Here is a 21,147-nt window from a genome sequence, read left to right on the forward strand (position 1 = left end):
GTGCGTGCGTGCGTGAGTGTGGGCGGGTATGTGGGCGTGTATGCGTGCGCGTGCGTGCGTGCGTGCGTGAGTGTGGGCGGGTATGTGGGCATGTGTGCGTGGGCGTGCGTGCGTGCGTGAGTGTGGGCGGGTATGTGGGCATGTGTGCGTGGGCGTGCGTGCGTGCGTGAGTGTGGGCGGGTATGTGGGCGTGTATGCGTGTGCGTGCGTGCGTGTGTGTGTGGGCGGGTATGTGGCGTGTGTGTGGGCATGCGTGGCGTGGGCGTGCGTGCGTGCGCGTGTGTAGGTTTGCGCGTGCGCGGCAGTGTGAGCATGTGGCTGCGAGGGGGAGGGTCGCCACCGCGGGCCAGCCCCTCCGAGTCCCTCCCCAGTGAGGGCCCACAGGGCCGTGCTGGGTGCTGACCGCCTCTGCCCACAGGCAGCAAGAAGAAGATCCGCCTGTACCAGTTCCTGCTGGACCTGCTGCGCAGCGGCGACATGAAGGACAGCATCTGGTGGGTGGACAAGGACAAGGGCACCTTCCAGTTCTCGTCCAAGCACAAGGAGGCGCTGGCCCACCGCTGGGGCATCCAGAAAGGCAACCGCAAGAAGATGACCTACCAGAAGATGGCCCGCGCGCTGCGCAACTACGGCAAGACGGGCGAGGTCAAGAAGGTGAAGAAGAAGCTCACCTACCAGTTCAGCGGCGAAGTGCTGGGCCGCGGGGGCCTGGCCGAGCGGCGCCACCCGCCCCACTGAGCCCCGCCTGCGCCCCGGCCGCCAGGCCTCCCCACCGGCCATAGCATTAACCCTTTGCCCAGCCGGACACCGGGGGGCGCTCCGGGGTAGGGGCCGGACTGCGGCGGCCAGGCCTCGCCTCACCCGCCGGCCCCCGCCGCCGCCACGGGCCGCCTCGCCCCCTGCTTCAGCTCCCACCAGGACTCCACCCGGCTCTTCCCCAGAGCCAGCCTGACTTAGTCCCACCAGGGGTGAACCCCGGGGAGGTGGCAGACGTGGTATGTGTGTAAATGGGGCGTCTGCTTCCTCCTCCCCACCTTCCTCAAGGAGCCCCGGTATTAAAATTATTCTCAGTGAGTCCTGCCACAGCCTCAGCATTCGTTGTGCACCTTCTCTGGGGCTGGTGCAGCCTCTTTGTCTCATGTTCCCCATCGGCCTCACCCGCCATGATGGGGGACCCTGGCCCATGCCGGACGCCAGCACCCGAGGAGAAATGACAGTCCTGGCCTGGGGTTAGAGCGGGGACAGGCATCCCCAGCAGTCTTAGAAGAATGACAATAAAAGCTCACCACACCCCAACAAATGCACGTTCTTTTAAAAGCCTCTATGAGGTTTCAACATGTTCTCTTCCGTTCGGATGGAGGCCATGATAATGGAAGTGACCCTGAGTTTTCTGGCCATTTATTGCATGTCAATGCACTTTGCTTGATGGGGAAACTGAGGCTCTGGGAGGTCAAAGTATGTGTCCATGCTCACACAGCTGGCGAGGGCAGGTGGTCCCACTCTATGTGGGGTGACATGTCTGAATGGGGTGCCACTCAACGTGGCAAGGAGCAGGAATGCAGCCCCAGACCTCACATGGACACAGAGTTCCTCACAGAATGCAAGCTGCAGGACCCCAGACAAGGGGAACCCCCAGAGGGTAGCCAGACTCCTAACTCAGAGTGGCACAGAAACAGGCGGGCCAGAAGCCCGTGAGCAGCCTGCTTCCGAGGGAGCAAGGGCAGGCGGCAGGCAGCCTGCAGGCCTCGGAGGGCCCAGGCCTGGGCCTTTAGGGTAGGGCCAGCACCCCACCTCCCACATGCTCTCCTTGCCTACAGGGGTGCCTGCAGGCCAACCACCAGGCTCCTCCCCACTGGGCTCTGAACCCCGAAAGTAGGGGACAAGCACGCATCCCCTGCTGTGGCTCTTGCTTGAACCACAACAGTCACATGTAATTCACCTGTTTTTGTGAAGCAGCCTTGTGATGCGTGTGTGTGTAAGGAAGGGGGCCGTCACGGGGGCAGACGGTCACCGAGGAATGGTGGTCACACGAGGGGAGTCAGGCCACTCCACAGGGGGTTAGCGTGACTCAGCAGGAGCAACTCTGCCTCTGGCTTGCACTTCGGCACACAGGGAAAATGTACCCTATGCCCTCATGGGCGGGCCCACCCAGCCCTTTCTCCTGGGTGACACCTGCCCCCAGGATTGCTCCCTCCTCGCCAGGCCCCGGACTAAGCCCCCCAGGATCCCACAGTATGAGGCCAGCTGCGCAGCTGGGGCCCCGCAAGCCTGGCACGGCCTTGAGCAGTTCTCAAACCCCTTTACTCGCGGAACAGTCCCGTGAAGAGGGCGCCACTCGCACTAACCCCACTCTGCAGGGGAGGAAAGAAGGCCCAGGGAGGGTAGGCAGTGTGGGTGCCAGGACTCAGGTCTGTGCACCTAAGCACCACCCACACTGCCCAGCAGGGCGCCCTGGGGCCATCGGCCGCACCCCGCAGTGAGGACAGTGTACACTTGCCCGTCAGACAGACACACAGACAGGACTGGGAGGGTCCCTGAGTCCCCCAAGGATTGGGGACACCATATTGGGCTGAGAGGTGGGAAAGGGCAGAGCCAGCCAGGAGCAGGGGAGCCCCACCTTCTCCCTGGAGGGCCACTCTGTGGAATTTGTCTATATTTAGCAGTGGCTGGACAGGAGGCAGATAAGGCGAGCGGGCGAGGGGGAGGGCCCTTATATAGTGCGGACGGCCCCGGCACAGATATTCTTTGGGTGGTCTGTGCCTGCTTGGTTCCTGGAGTGACCTCTCCAAGATGCCTGAGCCGGGGAAGAAGCCAGGTAGCTCCAGGTTTGGGGTTGGGCTGAGTGTGGGTCCAGGGAGGGTGGGGGGACATGTCCAGCCAGGGGGCAAGCCTAGGAATACCTGAAGGGTCACGAGGACAAGGCTTCTGAGCCCCAGGGCAGGGGCCTGTCCTCCTGGGCTTTGGACTCTGTTTCCCCTTCTCATTCGTGGGGTGGGAGTGAGGATGACTGGGGCCAGACACTCAGAGAGGGGAGACAGCCCCGCTGGGAAACCTCCAGGAGAGTGACCCCATTTGGCCCCCACCCCCATCCCCGGCCTGGGTGTGTCTTTGGGGAAAGGCTGCTCCGGGCTGAGTCTGCTCCAGCGCTCACTGAACGCTCCAGGACAAGTCCACCCCTCTCTGTGTCTCGGTTTCCTCATCTGGACAAGGAGAGTTTGGGTTGTTTCTTTCCAGCTGTGGGAGTCCCTGCTTTATGCACCTGGACCCCGCTGGCCCCACAGGTAGCACAAATCTGGCAGGGAGGGCAGTGGGCCTCCCCCAGTGTTCTGGGAGAGAACGGCCAAGAGGCTCTAGGTCAAGGACAGAGGGTCCCGGCCCCAGCCTGCACCCTCGCCAGCTCTGTCCAGGGCAGGAACCCAGCCCCCCACCCAGCCCGGCCAGGTCAGCTTTATCTCGTGCTGATTCTCAGCCAGAGCCCTGTGGAAGACAAATTTAGCCACATCCAAGCAGGTCCCTTGCCAAGGGCCCCAGATAGTGGGCAGAAGGGGGAGCTGGGCTTCCCTAGGCAGGGAGGTGGGTAATCCAAGAACACACGGAGCAGAAGTCTTGCGTGGAGGTTAGGGGGCCCGGCACTGGCTCCCCCTCCTGGCTGTGTGGTCCTGAGCAAGTGCCTTAACGTCTCTGAGCCTCGGCCTCCACCACTGAGAAAAGGCATGACTAGGCCTACCTCACGGGCCCCGGGGGGAAACGAGGTGATGAGTCCCAATGCTTATCACCATAGTTAGCAAGGGGGCTGCAGGGGAGGGGTGTGGGTGCAGCTGGGGCCGCTTGCCAGCCTGCATCGGCCTCTCAGTATCAGCCTTCAGCAAGAAGCCACGGTCAGCGGAGGTGGCCGCCGGCAGCTCTGCCGTGTTCGAGGCCACGACGGAGCGGCCGGGGGTGCAGGTGCGCTGGCAGCGGGCTGGCGGCGACATCAGCGCCAGCGACAAGTACGGGCTGGCAGCCCAGGGCGCTCGGCACACGCTGACGGTGCGGGACGTGGGCCCCGCCGACCAGGGGTCCTATGCGGTCATCGCCGGCTCCTCCAAGGTCAAGTTTGACCTGAAGGTCACAGAGGCAGGTAGGGCGCTGCTCAGCCTCCTCTGAGTCTCGGGGGGTGGGGAGCCCCAGCACTTCTCCTCTCCTCAGGTCACAGGAGGTGCTTTGTCCCCCTCCTGTCCTGGCTTGGGCTGTGCCCTCTGCCAAGGTGCCCTCTCCCTTTCTCAGCTGCAAACCTTGTCTGGGTGCCCCCTGCGCTGCCTGGCCTGTTCCGCCATTACAGAGGTGGGGAAATTCAGACATGAGCCAGGCCTAGCCCTGCCCGCCCCACGGACACCCCCACACAGCTGACAGCCGGGCAGGCTGTGTGCTGGAGGATGCCGGGGAGCCGTGGGCTGGAGGCGGCCAGCCCAGTCTGGGGCCCGTCTGATGCCACCGCAGGAGGGGCAGCTGTGTAGGCAGAGCCTGGAGACAGAGGGCCAGTGAGGGGGAGCAGGATGGGAGAGGCACCGAGGGACGGGGGAGCGGGAAGAGGAGGAGCCTTGGACATCTTTATCCACACCTGTTGCTTCATAGAACTGGGCTCTGGGAAGTGAAGCTCGGGAGAGAGGAGGCTGAGGAAAGAGGGGGTGCACAAGCTCACAGAGGTGATGGGTAAAACTCAGGGAGAAGAGGAGCCTTTGGGGGAGCGGGGAGAAGGGTCAGATGAAGCTGGGAAGCCCCTGCAGTAGCTAATGAGCCTGCAAAGACTGAGGCGGGCCCCAGGGACAGGAGCTCCGCTCTCTGGTTAGCTGTGCCGTGACCCCCCACCCTCACCCCTCCAGAGAAGGAAAAGCCTGCACCAGGCCCCCCTCCTGCTCCTGCTCAGGCTCCCGGAGCCCCCACAGAAGCCCAGGCCCCCACCACAGAACAGGAAGGAGGCCCTGCAAGCTGTGAAGGTGAGAAGTACGGAGGGCATGGCCACTGCTTGGGAGGGGGTTGCCCCAGGGCGGGTCTCCAAGGCTTCTCTCACAGGGCCAAGTTCAGCAGCCCCCGATGGTGCCCCGAATGGCCTTACTGTCCCCGATGGCGCTGGTGCCTCCGATGACCCCATTGGCCTCTTTCTGATGCGGCCACAGGATGGCGAGGTGACCGTGGGTGAGTGCGGGGCTGCAGCTCCGGGGGGAATGGACAGGGAGGCGGCAGGGCGCCCACCAAGCCCGCCCACCGCCCCTCTCCTGCAGGAGGCAGCATCACCTTCTCGGCGCGTGTGGGGGGGGCCAGCCTCCTGAAGCCGCCCCTGGTCAAGTGGTTCAAGGGCAAGTGGGTGGACCTGAGCAGCAAGGTGGGCCAGCACCTGCAGCTTCATGACAGCTACGACAGGGCCAGCAAGGTGGGCCACAGGGCACGGGGCCTGGCCCCAGGGGCGGGGCGCCGCTGCTGGGAGGCCTGGGGTAGCCGGGGAGGCCTGGGGCGCACCCTGAGATAGGAGGTGCAGAGTGCCGTGGAGAGTCTGGGAAGCAGGCTTGGGAGCGCAGACAGCTGGAGAGGCTCGGGGGACCTGTGGTGCACGGGGCTAAGCGGGCGTGGCAGTCTCAAGGCCCCCCTAATAAGGCTAGTGGGGTCCGGGGAGCTCAGCAAGGCTGGGGGAACGTCATGAAGCGTGGCAGATACCAGCCAGCGGGCTGTGAGGCCCCTGGGTGGGTGGTGTTGGAGATCAAGGGCCGTCAGTGACCACCCGGAACAAACCTTCAATCTACAGACAAGTAACCCAAACTCCAGGGGTTGTCTGTGACCCAAGACCCCTCCCTCTCCTCTTCCCACTCTACCACGGTGCTGGGCCAGGCAAGGGGCCTCTGGGAAGGCAGGGCTGCCATGCCCAGATGTGTGGGCTGGGCACCGCACGAATGCACCTCGTCTGAAGTGGGTACCGTTTGCCCTGTAGCTATCACAGGCATGAGGTATCACCACCCCGTGCCCACAGCCGGCAGTCGTGGGTCTTGAGAATAAGTCTTTATTTATTTACGCAAACTGGAAGGGTCAAAACATCCTGAGGAGTGAGGTTGGTGGCCACGAGGTCCCCAGTTTCCTTCAGAGGTGAAGGCCTCACCCCTGACCCCCCGGTCCTGGGGACATCTCACCCCCACAGGTCTATCTCTTTGAGCTGCACATCACAGATGCCCAGGTCACTTCCGCTGGCGGCTACCGCTGTGAGGTGACCACCAAGGACAAATTTGATAGCTGCAACTTCAACCTCACTGTCCACGGTGAGGGGGGCCCTGGCGGGGATCACCCTGGGCCCTGCTCCATGAGCATGACTCCATTTCCCATCTCTGGGGAGGACGTCTAGTCCCGGCTGGACAGCTGGTGACCACAGACCCAACGCTGCCCATGCAGAGGCATAAAAGAAATTCAGGGAGCCTTCCAGGGTTGGGGTGGGAGTCCTCTGGCCAGTCCAGATCTTATCTGGGGTCTTAGTCAGCTTGTGGCCCAGCTCCTGGCCCAGGTGAACAGGTGAAGGGGGAGTTGAGCGATCAAACACCTCCACACCTCTGGTACCTGGGTTTGGAGGAAAGCTCAGGTTATGGGGTCCTGGAGCAGATGTCCACTCTCAAGGGGTCACTGAGTGGGCAGGTCTGTGACCTTGAAAAATGCAGGGTAGGGCTTCTGGGACAGCCCCTCTGAAGCTTCCTCTCCTAAATCATCCCCCTCTTTGAACCCAGAGGCCATTGGCCCTGGAGATCTGGACCTGAGATCCGCTTTCCGCCGCACGTGAGTGACTGTCTCTCCCCAGGGCACGGTGGGGGTCAGGGCTGGGGGCTGATGCCCCTTGGGAGCAGGGCTAGGAGTGATATTGGGGGTCAGGACCATGGCCACGTAAGGCTCAGGGCTGAGGGTGATGTGTGGGGGTTAAGGCTGGGGGGGGGGGCCGAACGGGGCCAGGGCTGGGATGATACAGGTGATCTGTGGGGGTAGGCTGGGGTGGGGGAGAGCAAGCACCCCTGAACAGATAAGGAACTGAGTCTCACTCCACAGGAGCCTGACTGGAGGCAGTCGGCGAACCAGGTACCCCATACTCAGACCCGGGGGGTCAAGAGGGGCAGCCCGTCCGGCCTCTTGATCTATGCCCCCACCCCCAGCCCCACCCTGGCCTTTTCTGTGAGTTTCCACGGCAGCCTCGCTGAGGGTCTCTCTCCACAGTGACAGCCATGAGGACGCTGGCACCCTGGACTTCAGCTCGCTGCTCAAGAAGAGGTGAGCCCCAAGCAGCCAGTGGTGAGCCCCGTCCTGGCACGGTGGCTTCCAGCACCGGTGACCCGCCGGGCCTCTCTGGGCTGGTTTCCTTGTCCCTTGTCCAACGGAACATCTTGGTGCCGGGAAGTCAGGGCAGCTGTGAGCCAGCCTCACAGCATCCTGTGGCCACACCACACTCCAGTCTGGGGTAGCACATTCAATAGGCTTGGGGGACCGGAAGATGCGGGACGGGGCTCCACGCCACAGGAGTTGCCCCCCCACCCCGCTGCCCCTCTGACTTGCATCTTCTCGGGCCTCTCCCCTGTCTCCGGAACTTCCCATCATGGCCGACGCGCTGCTGGCACAGAGAGTAAGCGCTGGTGGGCGCTCTGGGGCCACAGGTCACGGGGGGGCGGGGGGGGGGGAATGCGCACCCATGTCTGCCTAGGCTCAGGGAGAGACAGGGCTGGGAATCAGGTCCCCACTGACTGGGCGGGGGGTCTCGGGGCCCGGGGGTCTCCTGATAGCCACCTGCTGGAGTCTGGGGGAATAAACAAGGCTGCGTGTGCAGCGGTCTCTGAGAGGCACTGTAGACGGAGGGGTGTGAGTGCGGGGGGGAGGGAGGGCACCCCTGATGTGTCCACTGCCTTTCTGTCTACCATGAGCAGCAGTTTCCGGATCCCGCGGTGAGTGCCCGAGGAAGTCCAGCATCTGTCACCCCGACTTCCAGAGCTGGGAACCCTCCCTAGCTCCAGACCCCCATCCTGAGCCTCAAGGCCCTGTAACCCCAGAACCCGCCCTACAGGCTGGCTGAGGGGGCCAGCTCCCAGCGGGAAGGGACCCCCGCAGCTCCTGTTCTTTCCAGGGGGGGAGGGGAGGGGAGGCGGCGGGACAGGGGGGCTGCGTGGGGCGCCCCGGGGGGGAGGGGAGGGGAGGCGGCGGGACAGGGGGGCTGCGTGGGGCGCCCCTTGAGGCCACTCCACACGTCGGGTGCGGCACGCAGGGACGGGAAGCTGGAAGCCCCGGCCGAGGAGGACGTGTGGGAGATCCTGCGGCAGGCGCCTCCCTCGGAGTACGAGCGCATAGCCTTCCAGCACGGGGTCACCGACCTCCGCGGCATGCTCAAGAGGCTCAAGGGCATGAAGCAGGACGAGAAGAAGAGCACAGGTAACCCCCCCAGGGGACAGCGAGAAGGTCAGCCACCCCGCACACCCCAAAAGGAGGAGCGTGCAGCTGAGCCCCAGGTGCCCAGGAGAGAACTCAGGGGAACCCCCGTCTCATGGGGGGAAACAGGCTAGCCCCTCTGCACAGAGAGAAGGCCGAGGCTAGTCCGGAGAGAGCCACCAGGGAAGGACCCGCACGGGTTAACCCGCCTCACCAGTAACATGCGGGCGACCCCTCTTTCCCTGTTCGCGTGGGGTGCTCCCTCGCCCCCAGGCAGGCCAGGGGAGCGGACTCAGACTACCCTTCTCCAGGGAGGCTTGACAGAGCCTCTGGAGAGTGAGCCCGCCAAGCGGGGGTGCACCCCAGCACACAAAAACCTGAGGTGCTGTTAAAAGAGGAGGCCTTTTATCCCATCATCTCTCTGGCGGAATCCTGTCCTTCTGGAAGCCCGGAGCCCCAGCCTTGATCTGAGCGGGTGGAGAGGCCCCCAGGGCAGAGAGGAGGACTGAGAAACAAGGCGGTCACTACACAGAGAACAGAGATGAAGAAGCAGTCATGGGGGGGCAGGAGGGCGGACCCCAGGGCCAGCCCCCGGAGGGGTGTGGGTGCTGGGGCTGAGGGTAGTGCTCAGCCTTCCAGAAGAAGCTGGAGCCAGCCTACCAGGTGAGCAAGGGCCAGAAGATCCGGCTGACCGTGGAGGTGGCCGACCCCGACGCCGAGGTCAAGTGGCTGAAGAATGGACAGGAGATCCAGATGAGCGGCAGGTGGGCCGGGCGGGGCCTGCGAGTGGGGGTTTCCTCAGGCAGGGGCTCGCTCCCGGCCTGCTCCCCCATCTCTCCCTCCACGCTGTTCTCCGTCTCTGCCTGCCTGGTTCTTGTCCCTACCTCCGTCTCCAACTTCTTTTTTTCTGGACCTAACTTCTCCTCTTTCTGTTTTTGCTCCGTTCCTGGTTGGTTTGGCTTCATCCCGCCGGGGCCGCTGAATGACCCCTATCCCACAGCAAGTAAGGCCCCGCTCCGGGAAGGCTTGGGTGGGGGTGCAGGGCTCCCGTGGGGGTGTGTGCTGGGGCTCCAGAGCACCGGCTGAGTGCACGCCCCGTGCAGGTACATCTTTGAGTCGGTCGGCAACAAGCGCACCCTGACCATCAGCCAGTGCTCGCTGGCGGACGACGCGGCCTACCAGTGTGTGGTGGGGGGCGAGAAGTGCAGCACCGAGCTGTTTGTCAAAGGTGGGCCTGACACCCCTGGACTGTGGGGGGGCAACAGAGGGCAGGGCCATCATGCAGTCCTGCCCGGACAGAGCCCCCGGTGCTGATCACACGGCCGCTGGAGGACCAGCTGGTGATGGTGGGACAGCGTGTGGAGTTCGAGTGTGAGGTGTCTGAAGAGGGGGCGCAGGTGAAATGGTGAGTCTGGGACTGTCGGGGCACGGGGCAGGGTGGGGGGCCGGGAACGCCCCCGGAGGAGGAGGAGGCCATGGCCTTGCTGTTCACCCCCCCAACCCCCCCAGGCTCAAGGATGGGGTGGAGCTGACCCGGGAGGAGACCTTCAAATACCGGTTCAAGAAGGACGGCCAGAAGCACCACCTGATCATCAACGAGGCCACGCTGGAGGACGCCGGCCACTATGCGCTGCGCACCAGTGGGGGCCAGGCGCTGGCCGAGCTCATTGTGCAGGGTGAGGCCGCCTCGGCCCGGCCTCCAGGAGGCAGGCCCATGGGGCCTCGAGAAAGTCACTGTCACCCCAGGCCTCCCCTTGGTCACCTGAGAAAGGGGGGGTACTGGGTGGCCAGCCAGAGATTGTGGGTGAGCGGTCAGCTGGGCCTGGTCAGTGTTGCCGGCCCCCACACTTGAGGTCCCTGGTCTGCACAGCACCATCTGGTGTGCAGGCAAGATCTACTCTATGTGCACACGAGCGTTTCCACATACCCGTGTGACCTCCACAAGGACCACACACACACACACACACACACACACACACACAGCTCACTGGCTCTGCCCGACCCCCAGAGAAGAAGCTGGAGGTGTACCAGAGCATCGCGGACCTGACGGTGGGCGCGAAGGACCAGGCGGTGTTCAAGTGTGAGGTGTCGGATGAGAACGTGCGTGGCGTGTGGCTGAAGAACGGGAAGGAGCTGGTACCCGACAGTCGCATAAAAGTGACCCACATTGGGCGGTGAGTGTGGGGCTGGGACAGGCAGAGACCGACAGACCGAGACACACAGAGAGCTATAGAGACAGACACACACACGGACAAGACGGATCAAAACAGAGAAAAAATGAAGTAAAAGGACACGTGGACAGAAAGACAAGGAGAGACGGGCGAGAGGGAGGAGGAGCGTCCACCAGAGATAGAAAGAAAAGAGAGGTGCAGCGGCAAAGAGCCCCCAGGCCCCTCCCCCAAACTGTGACCGGGCAGGAGGCCAGGGGTGGTCAGCTCCCGCCGGGCCCTCCCTCTCTCCCACTCTCTTCCACGTGCTTGAGCACCTGGGCCGGCCGTGCTGGCCCCAGGGTCATGGGGATTAAGGCCCTGTCCCTGCCCAGTCTCCGAGGGCCCAGCCCAGAGACACCCACACTGCCTATCCCCTGCAGACACCCTAACGAGCTGGAGAATCCAAAAATAGGGAAAGAATTCAAAACAGCAGCACACAATGGGCTCCGATGGAGTGAGGGCCCCCTGGGGCCCCTGTGAGGTGTCCCGTGAGGCAAGGGGTGCCGGGCGGGGGGCCCTGAGCCACTGCCTCCCGCAGGGTCCACAAGCTGACCATCGACGATGTCACGCCTGCAGACGAGGCCGACTACAGCTTCGTGCCTGAGGGCTTCGCCTGCAACCTGTCTGCGAAGCTCCACTTCATGGGTGAGCTGGCACCCCGCTCCGCTGTGGGGTCCCCCGCCACGGGGCCCTGCCTCGCCCGGCCCACTTGCTTTTCCTTCTCTTGCAGAGGTCAAGATCGACTTTGTGCCCAGGCAGGGTGAGTCTCGGGACCCCAGTGCTGCCTCCCAGCACCCTGGCCTGTCCTCTGTCCCCTCCACTCGCAGGTGGAGGGAAGAGCAGGCTCCAGAGTGGGCCCCTGGGCTGCCCAGCTGCCAGCCGCGATGGGGGTCCCCACCACCTCTGGCTCTCAGTTTCCTCACCCCCACTGTGGGTTCCCGAGGGAGAGAGGCTGCTGCAGGTGGTGTCAGATGCGAGGCTGTTGTTGTTCCTGCGTTTGGGCACCTAGAAGTAGCTGTCCCGTTTTTACATGGAACTTTAATTGGGTATTTTGGAGTCTTAACTTCAGACAAATCATCCATGCTCTGGGTCAGTGCTTTCCAAACGGAGTCCCCCTAATCTGATACTGCATGTAAAGGGGGTTCCATGGTGATTAAGTTCAAACAGTCATTCCCCTGTGACCTGTGTCCCCTCCCCCAGAACCGCCCAAGATCCACCTGGACTGCCCAGGCCGCACGCCCGATACTATTGTGGTCGTGGCTGGGAACAAGCTACGCCTCGACGTCCCCATCTCCGGGGACCCCGCGCCCACGGTCATCTGGCAGAAGGTCATCACACAGGTGTGCGGCCCTGGGGAGCCCTCCGTGCCCCCGCCTGTCACGTGGGTGCGCGGGACCCGCAGGCTGGGGCCTGCGCCCCCCTACGTCCACGTGACCCGCGTGGGAACCTGGCTGGCCAGGGGCTGGCAGAGGGGAAACAGGGGGGCCTGGCCCAAACCCTCCAGGCTAAGCCAGCCCCTCCCCCGCCCTCCCCTCCTGCTCTGTTCCCAGGGGAAGTCTGGGCCAGCCTCCGATGCCCCAGGGGATGCGGGCGCCAGTGACGAGTGGGTGTTTGACAAGAAGGTAAGTGTGGCTGAAGCAGGACGCTGCTCCTTCGCCCTCCGACATCTCTGGCCTTGCCCGCGAGGTGTCCCCCTTGGGTGCCACATCTGGCCAGCCATACGCCTGCCCCGGAAGGGCCTCTGTGGGCCTCCACACCTCGGGCAAGTCTGTGTTCATACCCCGACAAGGCCAGGGGCTGAGCTGCCTAGGTCTGCGCTTGCTCCCTGTAGGGAGCCGGCTCTCCTGGCTCTTCAGTGAGGGGAGCTTCCCCCCACCACCCCAGTCGCTTGGGTCTTTCCTCCTCTGGGCACTCTTGGTCCCTCTACCTTGTGGAGCCCCACAATATTTTTGTTGTATCATCCCCATTGGACGGCTGAGGAAACCAAGGCACAGAGCTAGGAGATTGCCTAAGTTCGAGACCAAGCTACACAATAGCCAGGCCCTTCCCTCCTGCTTTGCCTCTGGCAGGCACTAAATAAACGCTTTAGCATAAGGTGCACACAGAGGCTCAGTTGCGCCTGGGCTGGTCTCTGAGCTCCGTTTCCATCTTGGCCTATTGGCTGTTAGAGTCTGTCGAAGCCTCTGGGGTCCAGCACAGACTCACCCTGTCCCCCTAACTCCCACTCCTGACCCCAGGTGCTTTGTGAGACTGAGGGCCGAGTCCGGGTAGAGACCACCAAGGATCGAAGCATCTTCACCGTCGAGGGCGCAGAGAAGGAAGATGAGGGTGTCTACATGGTCACAGTAAAGAACCCCGTGGGAGAGGATCAGGTCAACCTCACGGTCAAGGTCATCGGTGAGGCCAGCTACCCAGCGTTGAGGCCAGGAAGACGGAGGCAGCCAGGGAGGCTCCATCCGTCACTCATTTAGTCACTCAACAAACACGGTGGTCCTGGGGCTAGGATATGTGTGAATTTGTGCGGGGGGGAATCATCGAGTGGATCTCAGGCTGGAGATGTGTTCAGCGCCGCATTCTGGCGGATCGCTTGGGCTCAGGGTGGTGTGGGCAGCTGTTGCTGTTATTTGGGGGTGGTGAGAGGACAAGCAGTTTTGGCCCGGGCCCAGAGAAGGCTGATGTGGGTCCACTCCACAGATGTACCGGATGCCCCTGCGGCCCCGAAGATCAGCAGCGTGGGCGAGGATTCCTGCACCGTGCAGTGGGAGCCCCCTGCCTACGACGGCGGGCAGCCGGTCCTGGGTGAGCTCAAGGGCGCAGGGACTGAGCCCGGTGGGGGGCGGGAGGGCGAGGAGGAGAGAGTGCAGGAGACGAGGGGACTGGGACCAGAGGAGAAGGGCCAGTGACCCCCGGTGGGGGGCGGGAGGGGGGTTCGGGAGCCTGGGCCCGCCACCCCCCTCCCCCCTCCCTGCCAGAGCTCTCCCACCTCCCGGCCCTCAGGCTACATCCTGGAGCGCAAGAAGAAAAAGAGCTACCGCTGGATGCGGCTCAACTTCGACCTGCTGCGCGAGCTGCAGCACGAGGCCAGACGCATGATCGAGGGTGTGGTGTACGAGGTGCGAGTCTACGCGGTCAACGCCGTCGGCATGTCCCGGCCCAGCCCCGCCTCGCAGCCCTTCATGCCTATCGGTGAGCCCGCCCCCCGCGCGGCCCCCCGCGCCGCCCCCACGCAGCCCCGTCCCGGCCGCTCTCTGTGGGCGGCCACCACACCGGGCGTTTTCGTCCCTGGTGCTGGGGACGACTGTCTCCAGGTCACCGATGAAGGATGCGAGGGTCCCTGAGGTTAAGAGGCCCGTGTTCCAGGCCGCCTGGCCGGCGGAGGTGGCTGAGACTCACCCACTCTGCCCCTTCCTTCCCCTGGAGCCTCACTCCCCGCATGTCTGAAATGGGGCGGGACCCCCCCGGACTCAGTTGGGTGGAATGAGAAAACGCAGGCAGGGCACCATGATATCAGGCCGTGGCTAGATCAATAACGGTTCCCACAGCCCGCGGCCTGCCACGGAGAACAGGCTAAGGGCAGTGGGTGCCTGAGGGCCCGGAGAGCCCTGGACTGGACGGGAGGTGGGGCTGTGGTCGGGTCCCTGCCCTAGGAGGGTCATCGGGGTCACCGTCTCTCCTCCAAGCTTCCAAGCTTCAGTCACCTCATCTGTGTAATGGGGGCTGCTTGAGCTGGGGTGTGGCCGGCTCTCGGGACACCTTGGGATGTGTGACTCTGGCTGGCGGCTGTCTGTGGGAGGGCCAAATACCCCCTCTGCCCAGGGAGGGGTGGCTGTGGGGAGAAGATCCTGGCCCCCCAGGGTCCTTCTGCTCAGCCCCTGCTGGCTCGCCGCCCTGGGGACCAGGGATGTCTACCGTTTTAAGGGGGCTTGTCCCTGGACTCCTCAAAAGTGTTTCTGATGCTGAGAGAAGTGGCTCCTTGTCAGCATCTGGGTCTCTTTTCCTGCTTAGATCCCTTTTGTAGCTGTGGGGGCTGTTTGTGTTAAAGCCATCTATGGATGTCCCAAATATATATATATATATATTTTTTTTTAATTTACTTTTTTTTTAAAATTTATTTATTTGTGTGTATACAGAACTGGGGTACAGGCAAGAGGCTCAGGGGCGGTGAGAGGCTTCACCAGAGACAGAGCGGCGAACAGAACAGGCAGATCGACGAAGTACACTGCTGAGGGGAGCAGCGGGCGGGTCAGGAGAGGTCTGCCGCGCCATGTGGTCACCTCCGGGACAGGCGGAAATCGAACTCATGTGGAAGCGACTTTAGATTCTCAGTGCTGTGCTTTAACCCGCTGTGCCACCAGGGAGGGCCCCAAATATATATATTTTAAGATGTATTTATTTATGCATCCAAGAGCGTGGTTGTAGGCCAGAGATATGGGCGGTGAGAGGACCCACCAGACAGAGTGGGGAGCAGAACAGGCAGAGTGACGAAATCCACTGCTGAGGGGAGCGGTGGGTGGGTCAGGAGAGGTCTGCCACGCCATGTGGGTCAGCTCCCGGGCCGGGAATCGAACTTGGTGCTGCAGTGGCTGTGGCCAGCTTCGTAGTGCTCAGACCCAGCCCCTTGTGCCACCGGGGAAGAGGCCCTGGAGCCTGGATATTTCTGAAAGTGCGTGAAAGCCTGTCCCACGGGCCGTTGGGGGTCGGGCTGAACAGCCTTGCTCAGGCCTCTCTGACTCCCCTCTGCCCAGGTCCCCCTAGCGAGCCCACCCACCTGGCGGTGGATGATGTCTCCGACACGACCGTCTCCCTCAAGTGGCGGCCCCCGGAGCGCGTGGGAGCGGGCGGCCTGGACGGCTACAGCGTGGAGTACTCCCTGGAGGGTTGTGAGTAGCCGCCGGGCCCCGGGTGCTCTGCGCCCAGCGCCCTTCTTCCGGGCCCGCCCGTGCCACCCTGCTGGGCCTGTCTGCAGAGGGTCCCATCGCCCGGGAGGGGGCGGGCGGGGGGCGGGGTGTCGCTGCTGATGCTGCTCGGGCCCTGGCTCCTTGTCCTCACCTCCAGCCCCGGAGTGGGTGGCCGCCCTGCCGGGGCTGACGGAGCGCACGTCCATGCTGGTGAAGGACCTGCCCACGGGTGCCCGGCTGCTGTTCCGTGTGCGGGCGCACAACGTGGCGGGGCCCGGGGCCCCCGTCACCACCAAGGAGCCTGTGACCGTGCAGGAGATATTGCGTGAGTGGCCCTGGGCGCGGCGCAGGATGGGCGTGGGGGTGGCCAGGGACAGCCTGCCTGAGGGGGGCCCAGGCTGCACAGGGGCAGCGGAGCTGTGTCCAGGCCCCAGGCCTAGGGCGGACATGCACAGGGAGGCCCACGGGGTCATTCCACGTCAACCCCCAGTTCTAGAACAGGGAAGACGTAGGTCATTCGATCACCGTCTTCAAGCTCAGTTCCGCGAGTCTCTCGTGGGACTGTCCCTGTGCTCGGGACGGAGCAGAGAGCCCGTCTGGGGGCCGCTGGCCCATCTGGGACCCGAGAGGATCAACTGTGTAAGCATCGGCCCCTGCGGTGGGAAGAGGTAGCAAATGGGTGGAAACAGCATGGGGCAGAAAGTCCCAAGACCTAGATGTGCCTCCTGACCTGTGATGTACTAGCTGTGTGACCTCAAATCAGTTGCTTTCCCTCTCTGATCCCAGTCTCAAACACTTAACTTTCGCTGTACAGTTTTCTTGGGGGCTGGGGTTAAAAGAGGAGCTCAAAGAGGGGCAAGCCCACAGGCAGCCTTTCCGTCATGGCAGCGGTCTGGGTGCTGCCAAGAAGACTGTGGTGGGCCTCGGGCCTGGGCAGTGGGGGCCCTCGTTGAGCAGCCCCTCTGTCCCCACAGAGCGGCCCCGGCTCCAGTTGCCCAGGCACCTGCGGCAGACCATCCAGAAGAAGGTTGGGGAGTCCGTGAACCTCCTCATTCCTTTCCAGGTGGGGCTGCCCTTTCCTGTGCCCAAGGGAGAGGTGCCAATGTGCTGTCCACAGCTAGAAAATGGATGTATCTCAGGCTGACAGACCCTGAGGCCTCGCCCAGGGAGAGCCGGGCTGGGGGTGAGCTGTCCCTCCCCACAGGGCAAGCCCCGGCCTCAGGTGACCTGGACTAAAGAGAGGCAGCCGCTGGCCGACGGGGAGGTGAGCATTCGCAACAGCCCCACGGACACCATCCTGTTCATCCGGGCCGCCCGGCGCGCCCACTCGGGCACCTACCAGGTGACGCTGCGCATCGAGAACATGGAGGACAAGGCCACGCTGGTCTTACAGGTCATCGGTGCGTACCCGTGGGCCCCCCTCTGAGCCCACTCATTTCCAGGCCCCGAGCTGGGCTGCAGGGCTTGCCGCCAGGCCTGAGAGCCTGACCGGGAGCCTCCCCTCCTCCAGTCCTGGGGCCTCCTCTGGGTGCCCGGGAGGAGATGGCAGACCAGGTCCTGGCCAGCAGGGGTGAGGGGCCCGGGCCTGGCAGTCACTCCCGCCCAGGGCCAGGAGGTGTGGTGGGCAGCTGGTCTGTCTTGCAGACAAACCGAGTCCCCCCGAGGATCTCCTGGTCACTGAGGCGTGGGGCTTCAACGTGGCTCTGCAGTGGAAGCCACCCCAAGATGATGGCAATACAGAGATCTTGGGTTACACAGTGCAGAAAGCTGACAAGAAGACCATGGTGAGGTGGGGGCCTGGCCCCCACAGGCAGCTTCCCAGGGCCGGGGTACCTGCCCCGGCTGATCTTACTATGGGTTCCCCTCTCACCCTCCTGCTCTGGTCTGGTTCCTTCCGCGGTTGGGGTGCTGACCCCAGGGTTGCCGAGAGAGGCCTAGACCTCGAGGCCGCGTGCCTCCCCCCACCCGCAGGAGTGGTTCACGGTGCTGGAGCATTACCGGCGCACCCACTGCGTGGTGTCTGAGCTCATCATCGGCAACGGCTACTACTTCCGGGTCTTCAGCAATAACGTGGTGGGGCCCAGTGACAAAGCTGCCACCACCAAGGAAGCTGTCTTTATCCCCAGGCCAGGTGCTGTCTCACTCCTCTCCCTGGGGGGGAGCGGAGGGGAGCCTGGCTCGGGGTGGCCCTCTTGCCTACAGGCATCACAACCTCTTGCCAACAGGCATCGCCTACGAGCCACCCAACTACAAGGACCTGGACTTCTCTGAGGCCCCCAGCTTCACCCACCCCCTAGTGAACCGCTCCGTCATCGCTGGTTACAACACCACCCTCTGCTGCGCTGTCCGGGGTAGCCCCAAGGTCGAGAAGACAGGACCCTGGCTGGGTGTGGGGGGGGAGAGGCAGGGCCCAGCGGCCCCCCCAACTGGCCTCTGCTTCCCCGCAGGGCATCGAGGCTCCTCTGAGGGGGTGGGCACCCTCCGGCTCCCTGTTGGCCCCGGCCTGGGGCATAGTTTGGGACCCGGGACAGTACTGCAAATGCGTCTCCCCGGTTCCCCTCAGCTGACTCCGTGTCCCTCCCTCCCTGGCACTCATCCACAGCCCAAGATCTCCTGGCTGAAGAATGGCCTGGACCTGGGAGAAGACGCCCGCTTCCGCATGTTCAGCAAGCAGGGAGTGCTGACCCTGGAGATCAGAAAGCCCTGCCCCTTCGACGGGGGTGTCTATGTCTGCAGGGCCACCAACTTGCAAGGCGAGGCACAGTGTGAGTGCCGCCTGGAAGTTCGAGGTGAGGAGCCCCCGCCCCCCACTCCCCGCCCCCGGCTGGGTGAGGAGCCGGCCCCAGCTGGGACTCTGCTGACCTGGCCACCCACTGGCCCTGTCACCGCTGGGGGCACCTGGCTTCCGGGCTCCCTCTGGAAGGCTGGGGGCCCCATGTGGTGCTGGGAGGTGCAACACAGCTGTGGCATGGCCTCCCTTTCTCCCGCAGTGCCACAGTGACCAGGCTGGCAGCCCATGGCCAGGTATGTGCTCTTGACTGCCTGACTCCTCAGGGCCCAAATCAGAGGCTCAGTCCTGGCCCCTGGTCCAGGGCAGCCAGGAAATTGGAGTGAGCTGGCCCCTGCCAGCTCACTCACAAGGGAACCCATGTTACAGGCTCAGCTGGCTCAACTGGCCGCCACCCGCATAGCAGGAGCCCCACAGGGCGCGGACAAGCCTCCTCCTGCTGCTGCTGTGTGTGTGTGTGTGTGTGTGTGTGCACGCGGGCGCAGTGTGTATCTTGGGGCTGCGCTGGGGAAGCTCTGGGAGTGGGGGGCGGGGGGGCGGGCACTGTGCAGACTGAAGCTGCTGTGAGAGCTGCTGCTGGAAACTCTCAGGTCTCTGGGGCGAAGAGAGGGCGGGCGGGCCGAGAAGCGCCGGTGGGGCTGACGTTCCGGCCTGCGCGCCTGCCTTTCAGTGTGGACGGGCAATAAAAGATGAGCCGGCCCCGGGGTCTGCCTCTTCTCACCCGGCGCCAGTTCCCACAGTGACCACGGCAGCCCGCTTGCTGTGCAGGGCGGAGGAGGCAGGTGCTGTCTCCGGCCTCGGGGAGCGCCGGCTCGGGAAGCCCACGCCAGACGAGCCTGCGCCTCCCCACCGCACACCCTCTTCAGTGGGGCAGACTCTCCGGCGGGCGGAGAGCGCGTCGGTGGCAGCGCCAAGCTTGGGCTCCCCCCTCCCCTGCACAGCCCGGGCTGGCTACTTTGTCCCGGTGGCCCGTGGCACAGTGGCCCGGGCGTGCTCCCACGCCCAGAGTCCTGGAGAGGAGCTGCACGAGGCTGCTTCTGGCCCCTGAGCAACCAGCCCACAGGCCCCCACGCCCATCACTCGCTGGGAAAGCCCTTCTGTCCAGCCCAAGACACTGGGGCCCGCTCTGCCCCACTCTTCGCCCGCCCTTTCCTCCTGGGAGGAGGAAGCCAGCAGGTCTCAGAGGTGCCCTGCTGGGGTATGTGAGGGCCAGAGGTTTTCCATGGCATAAGGGAAATGTCGTGTGGGCTGGTTCTAGTGGCTTTTCAGAGCTCTAGCCAAGATACTTGGGGCCACGAGCCCAAGGTCCTAGTGAGGTCATAACACCTCTCTGGGCCGCACCTGCCAGGGGCCCGCAGCCAGGACCCTTAGCCTTGGTTTTTCTCTCACTGTGCGAGTAGTCGCTGCTCAGGCGCTGCTCCCTCTAGTGGCCAGTTCTCAACAGTGCAGCCACAGCTGCAGAGACAGAGGGAAGGCCACAGCCCACAGCCTCTGGGGGGGGGACAGGGTAGGGGTGGGGAGGGAGGAACCCTGCTGGCCTGGGCTCAGACCAGTCAGACCCCCTCTCCCTCCTCCTCCAGCCCAAGGCGGAGGAGAGTGCTGGGTCAGCCTTCGCCAGGCCTGGCTGCAAGGAGGCATCCTTCAAGGCCAGGCAGCCAGGAGCCCAAGGGGGGGTTAGGACGTTTATTCACATTCACAAGTCTGTACATTTTCTATAAATAACGTGGAGCAGAAATATTTACAATGATCTCTTCCCCAGCCCCGGGCCCCTCTCTCTCTGGCACCCACTGCCAGGAGACGCTGCCCGCAGACTCAGAGCTGTACACCGAGCTCGGCCTCTCACCAGCCGGCCCTGGCTCGGGGCCCGGGGGTACTCCCAGCCCACCAGTCTGCTTTCTCCCGCCAAAGGCAGAGAGACCACGGGCAATCGCTGCTCAGCAAAAAGCGGCCCACAGCGCCGCCGCGCGGCCGGGGCGGAAACCACAGCAGGCGGCGGTGCTGCCGCTGGGCAAGGCCTAGGAAGCAGGCGGCTGCCACACATCCGCGGCCAGCACCCCTTGCTCTGCCCTTCCCCTGCCCACCCTTGTCTGGGGACAGGCCTCAAGCTCGCCTCTCTCCACCACCGCGGGGCTGCTGCTCTCGGCACCCCGTTGTGCCAGCACAGAGGACAGGGGGGCAGAGACCTGCACTGGCAGGTCCTAACCCCAGGGCCGAGGCATCACAGCACAAGTATCTCAAGGACACGCAAAAGTGGGTTCGCACTGGCCTGGGTTCAGCTCTTAGGAGCCAATGGCCCAACGGACAAGACACACACAAACACTCTTGAGCCCTGAGGGGACAGCAGGCTGGTCTTCTGGGAGCGGAGGAGCGGGGGACACGGCCCTGTGACAACACTCCAAGACACGCTGACACACACTTAACTAGACACCAGCTAAGCCATGGCGAGGGCCTGCAGGGCACACACGTCCTTCACTCCTCGGTCACAGCAGCGTCGTGCACACGGGGAGGCAAGAGGCAGCGGCCTCCCCTGGGCTGGGGGCCTGACTCCTCTCCATCAGCTAGAGACGGGCCGGGGTGGGGTCCTGAGGTCTTCCTCACTGCTCCGAACTGCAGCCACATACGAGAAGAGACACAACACAGAGTAGCAGATCTCGTGGGCCTAGAGGGGAGGGAAACCACAAACGTCAAGCTCACGCGATCACCTGTGTTCATGTGGAGAGCTGCCAGGTGGGGACTCCTGCCCCGAGCTGGGCCCAGGCCTCCGGGCTAAAGAGCCCCAAGCACGCTCAGAACTGTGGGCTGGGGGCGAGGAGGTGTCTCTGCCCCTCAGGGCTGA

At 63.9% G+C, this 21,147-nt stretch overlaps 3 protein-coding genes across 26 annotated transcripts in view; 2 read left to right on the forward strand and 1 right to left on the reverse strand.

Annotated features, from left to right (window-relative positions):
- Nucleotides 1–1,289, forward strand: part of SPI1 (Spi-1 proto-oncogene) — a 17,292-nt gene extending 16,003 nt beyond the window's left edge. For both annotated transcript variants that reach the window (XM_004682829.2, XM_004682830.2), the window contains exon 5: nucleotides 419–1,289. In XM_004682829.2, coding sequence (XP_004682886.1) covers nucleotides 419–738 — 320 coding nt within the window. In that variant the 3' untranslated portion in view covers nucleotides 739–1,289. The remainder of the gene's footprint in view (nucleotides 1–418) is intronic.
- A 1,501-nt stretch (nucleotides 1,290–2,790) lies between these two features.
- Nucleotides 2,791–20,330, forward strand: MYBPC3 (myosin binding protein C, cardiac). Its single transcript, XM_004683562.1, has 35 exons — nucleotides 2,791–2,815; nucleotides 3,854–4,120; nucleotides 4,863–4,970; nucleotides 5,068–5,175; nucleotides 5,262–5,410; nucleotides 6,167–6,284; nucleotides 6,741–6,789; nucleotides 7,054–7,083; nucleotides 7,219–7,272; nucleotides 7,917–7,937; nucleotides 8,255–8,418; nucleotides 9,047–9,179; nucleotides 9,416–9,418; nucleotides 9,519–9,643; nucleotides 9,715–9,820; nucleotides 9,925–10,091; nucleotides 10,424–10,589; nucleotides 11,164–11,270; nucleotides 11,356–11,385; nucleotides 11,826–11,965; nucleotides 12,176–12,247; nucleotides 12,863–13,022; nucleotides 13,320–13,424; nucleotides 13,623–13,811; nucleotides 15,371–15,505; nucleotides 15,681–15,848; nucleotides 16,498–16,586; nucleotides 16,728–16,923; nucleotides 17,168–17,307; nucleotides 17,495–17,654; nucleotides 17,749–17,885; nucleotides 18,126–18,312; nucleotides 18,578–18,633; nucleotides 19,892–19,984; nucleotides 20,106–20,330. Exons 1-35 carry the CDS (start codon nucleotides 2,791–2,793, stop codon nucleotides 20,328–20,330), a joined length of 4,182 nt encoding a protein of 1,393 aa, XP_004683619.1.
- Nucleotides 19,980–21,147, reverse strand: part of MADD (MAP-kinase activating death domain) — a 38,200-nt gene continuing 37,032 nt past the window's right edge. For 21 of the 23 annotated variants that reach the window (XM_012725330.1, XM_012725329.1, XM_012725347.1 and 18 more), the window contains one exon: nucleotides 19,980–20,970. In XM_012725330.1, coding sequence (XP_012580784.1) covers nucleotides 20,866–20,970 — 105 coding nt within the window. In that variant the 3' untranslated portion in view covers nucleotides 19,980–20,865. The remainder of the gene's footprint in view (nucleotides 20,971–21,147) is intronic. The other 2 variants (XM_012725348.1, XM_004682838.2) reach the window with 1 other exon arrangement.

This window comes from Condylura cristata, unplaced genomic scaffold, assembly GCF_000260355.1.
Source record: "Condylura cristata isolate star-nosed mole 26May11 unplaced genomic scaffold, ConCri1.0 scaffold00015, whole genome shotgun sequence".
In the NCBI taxonomy this organism is placed as follows: Eukaryota; Metazoa; Chordata; class Mammalia; order Eulipotyphla; family Talpidae; genus Condylura; species Condylura cristata.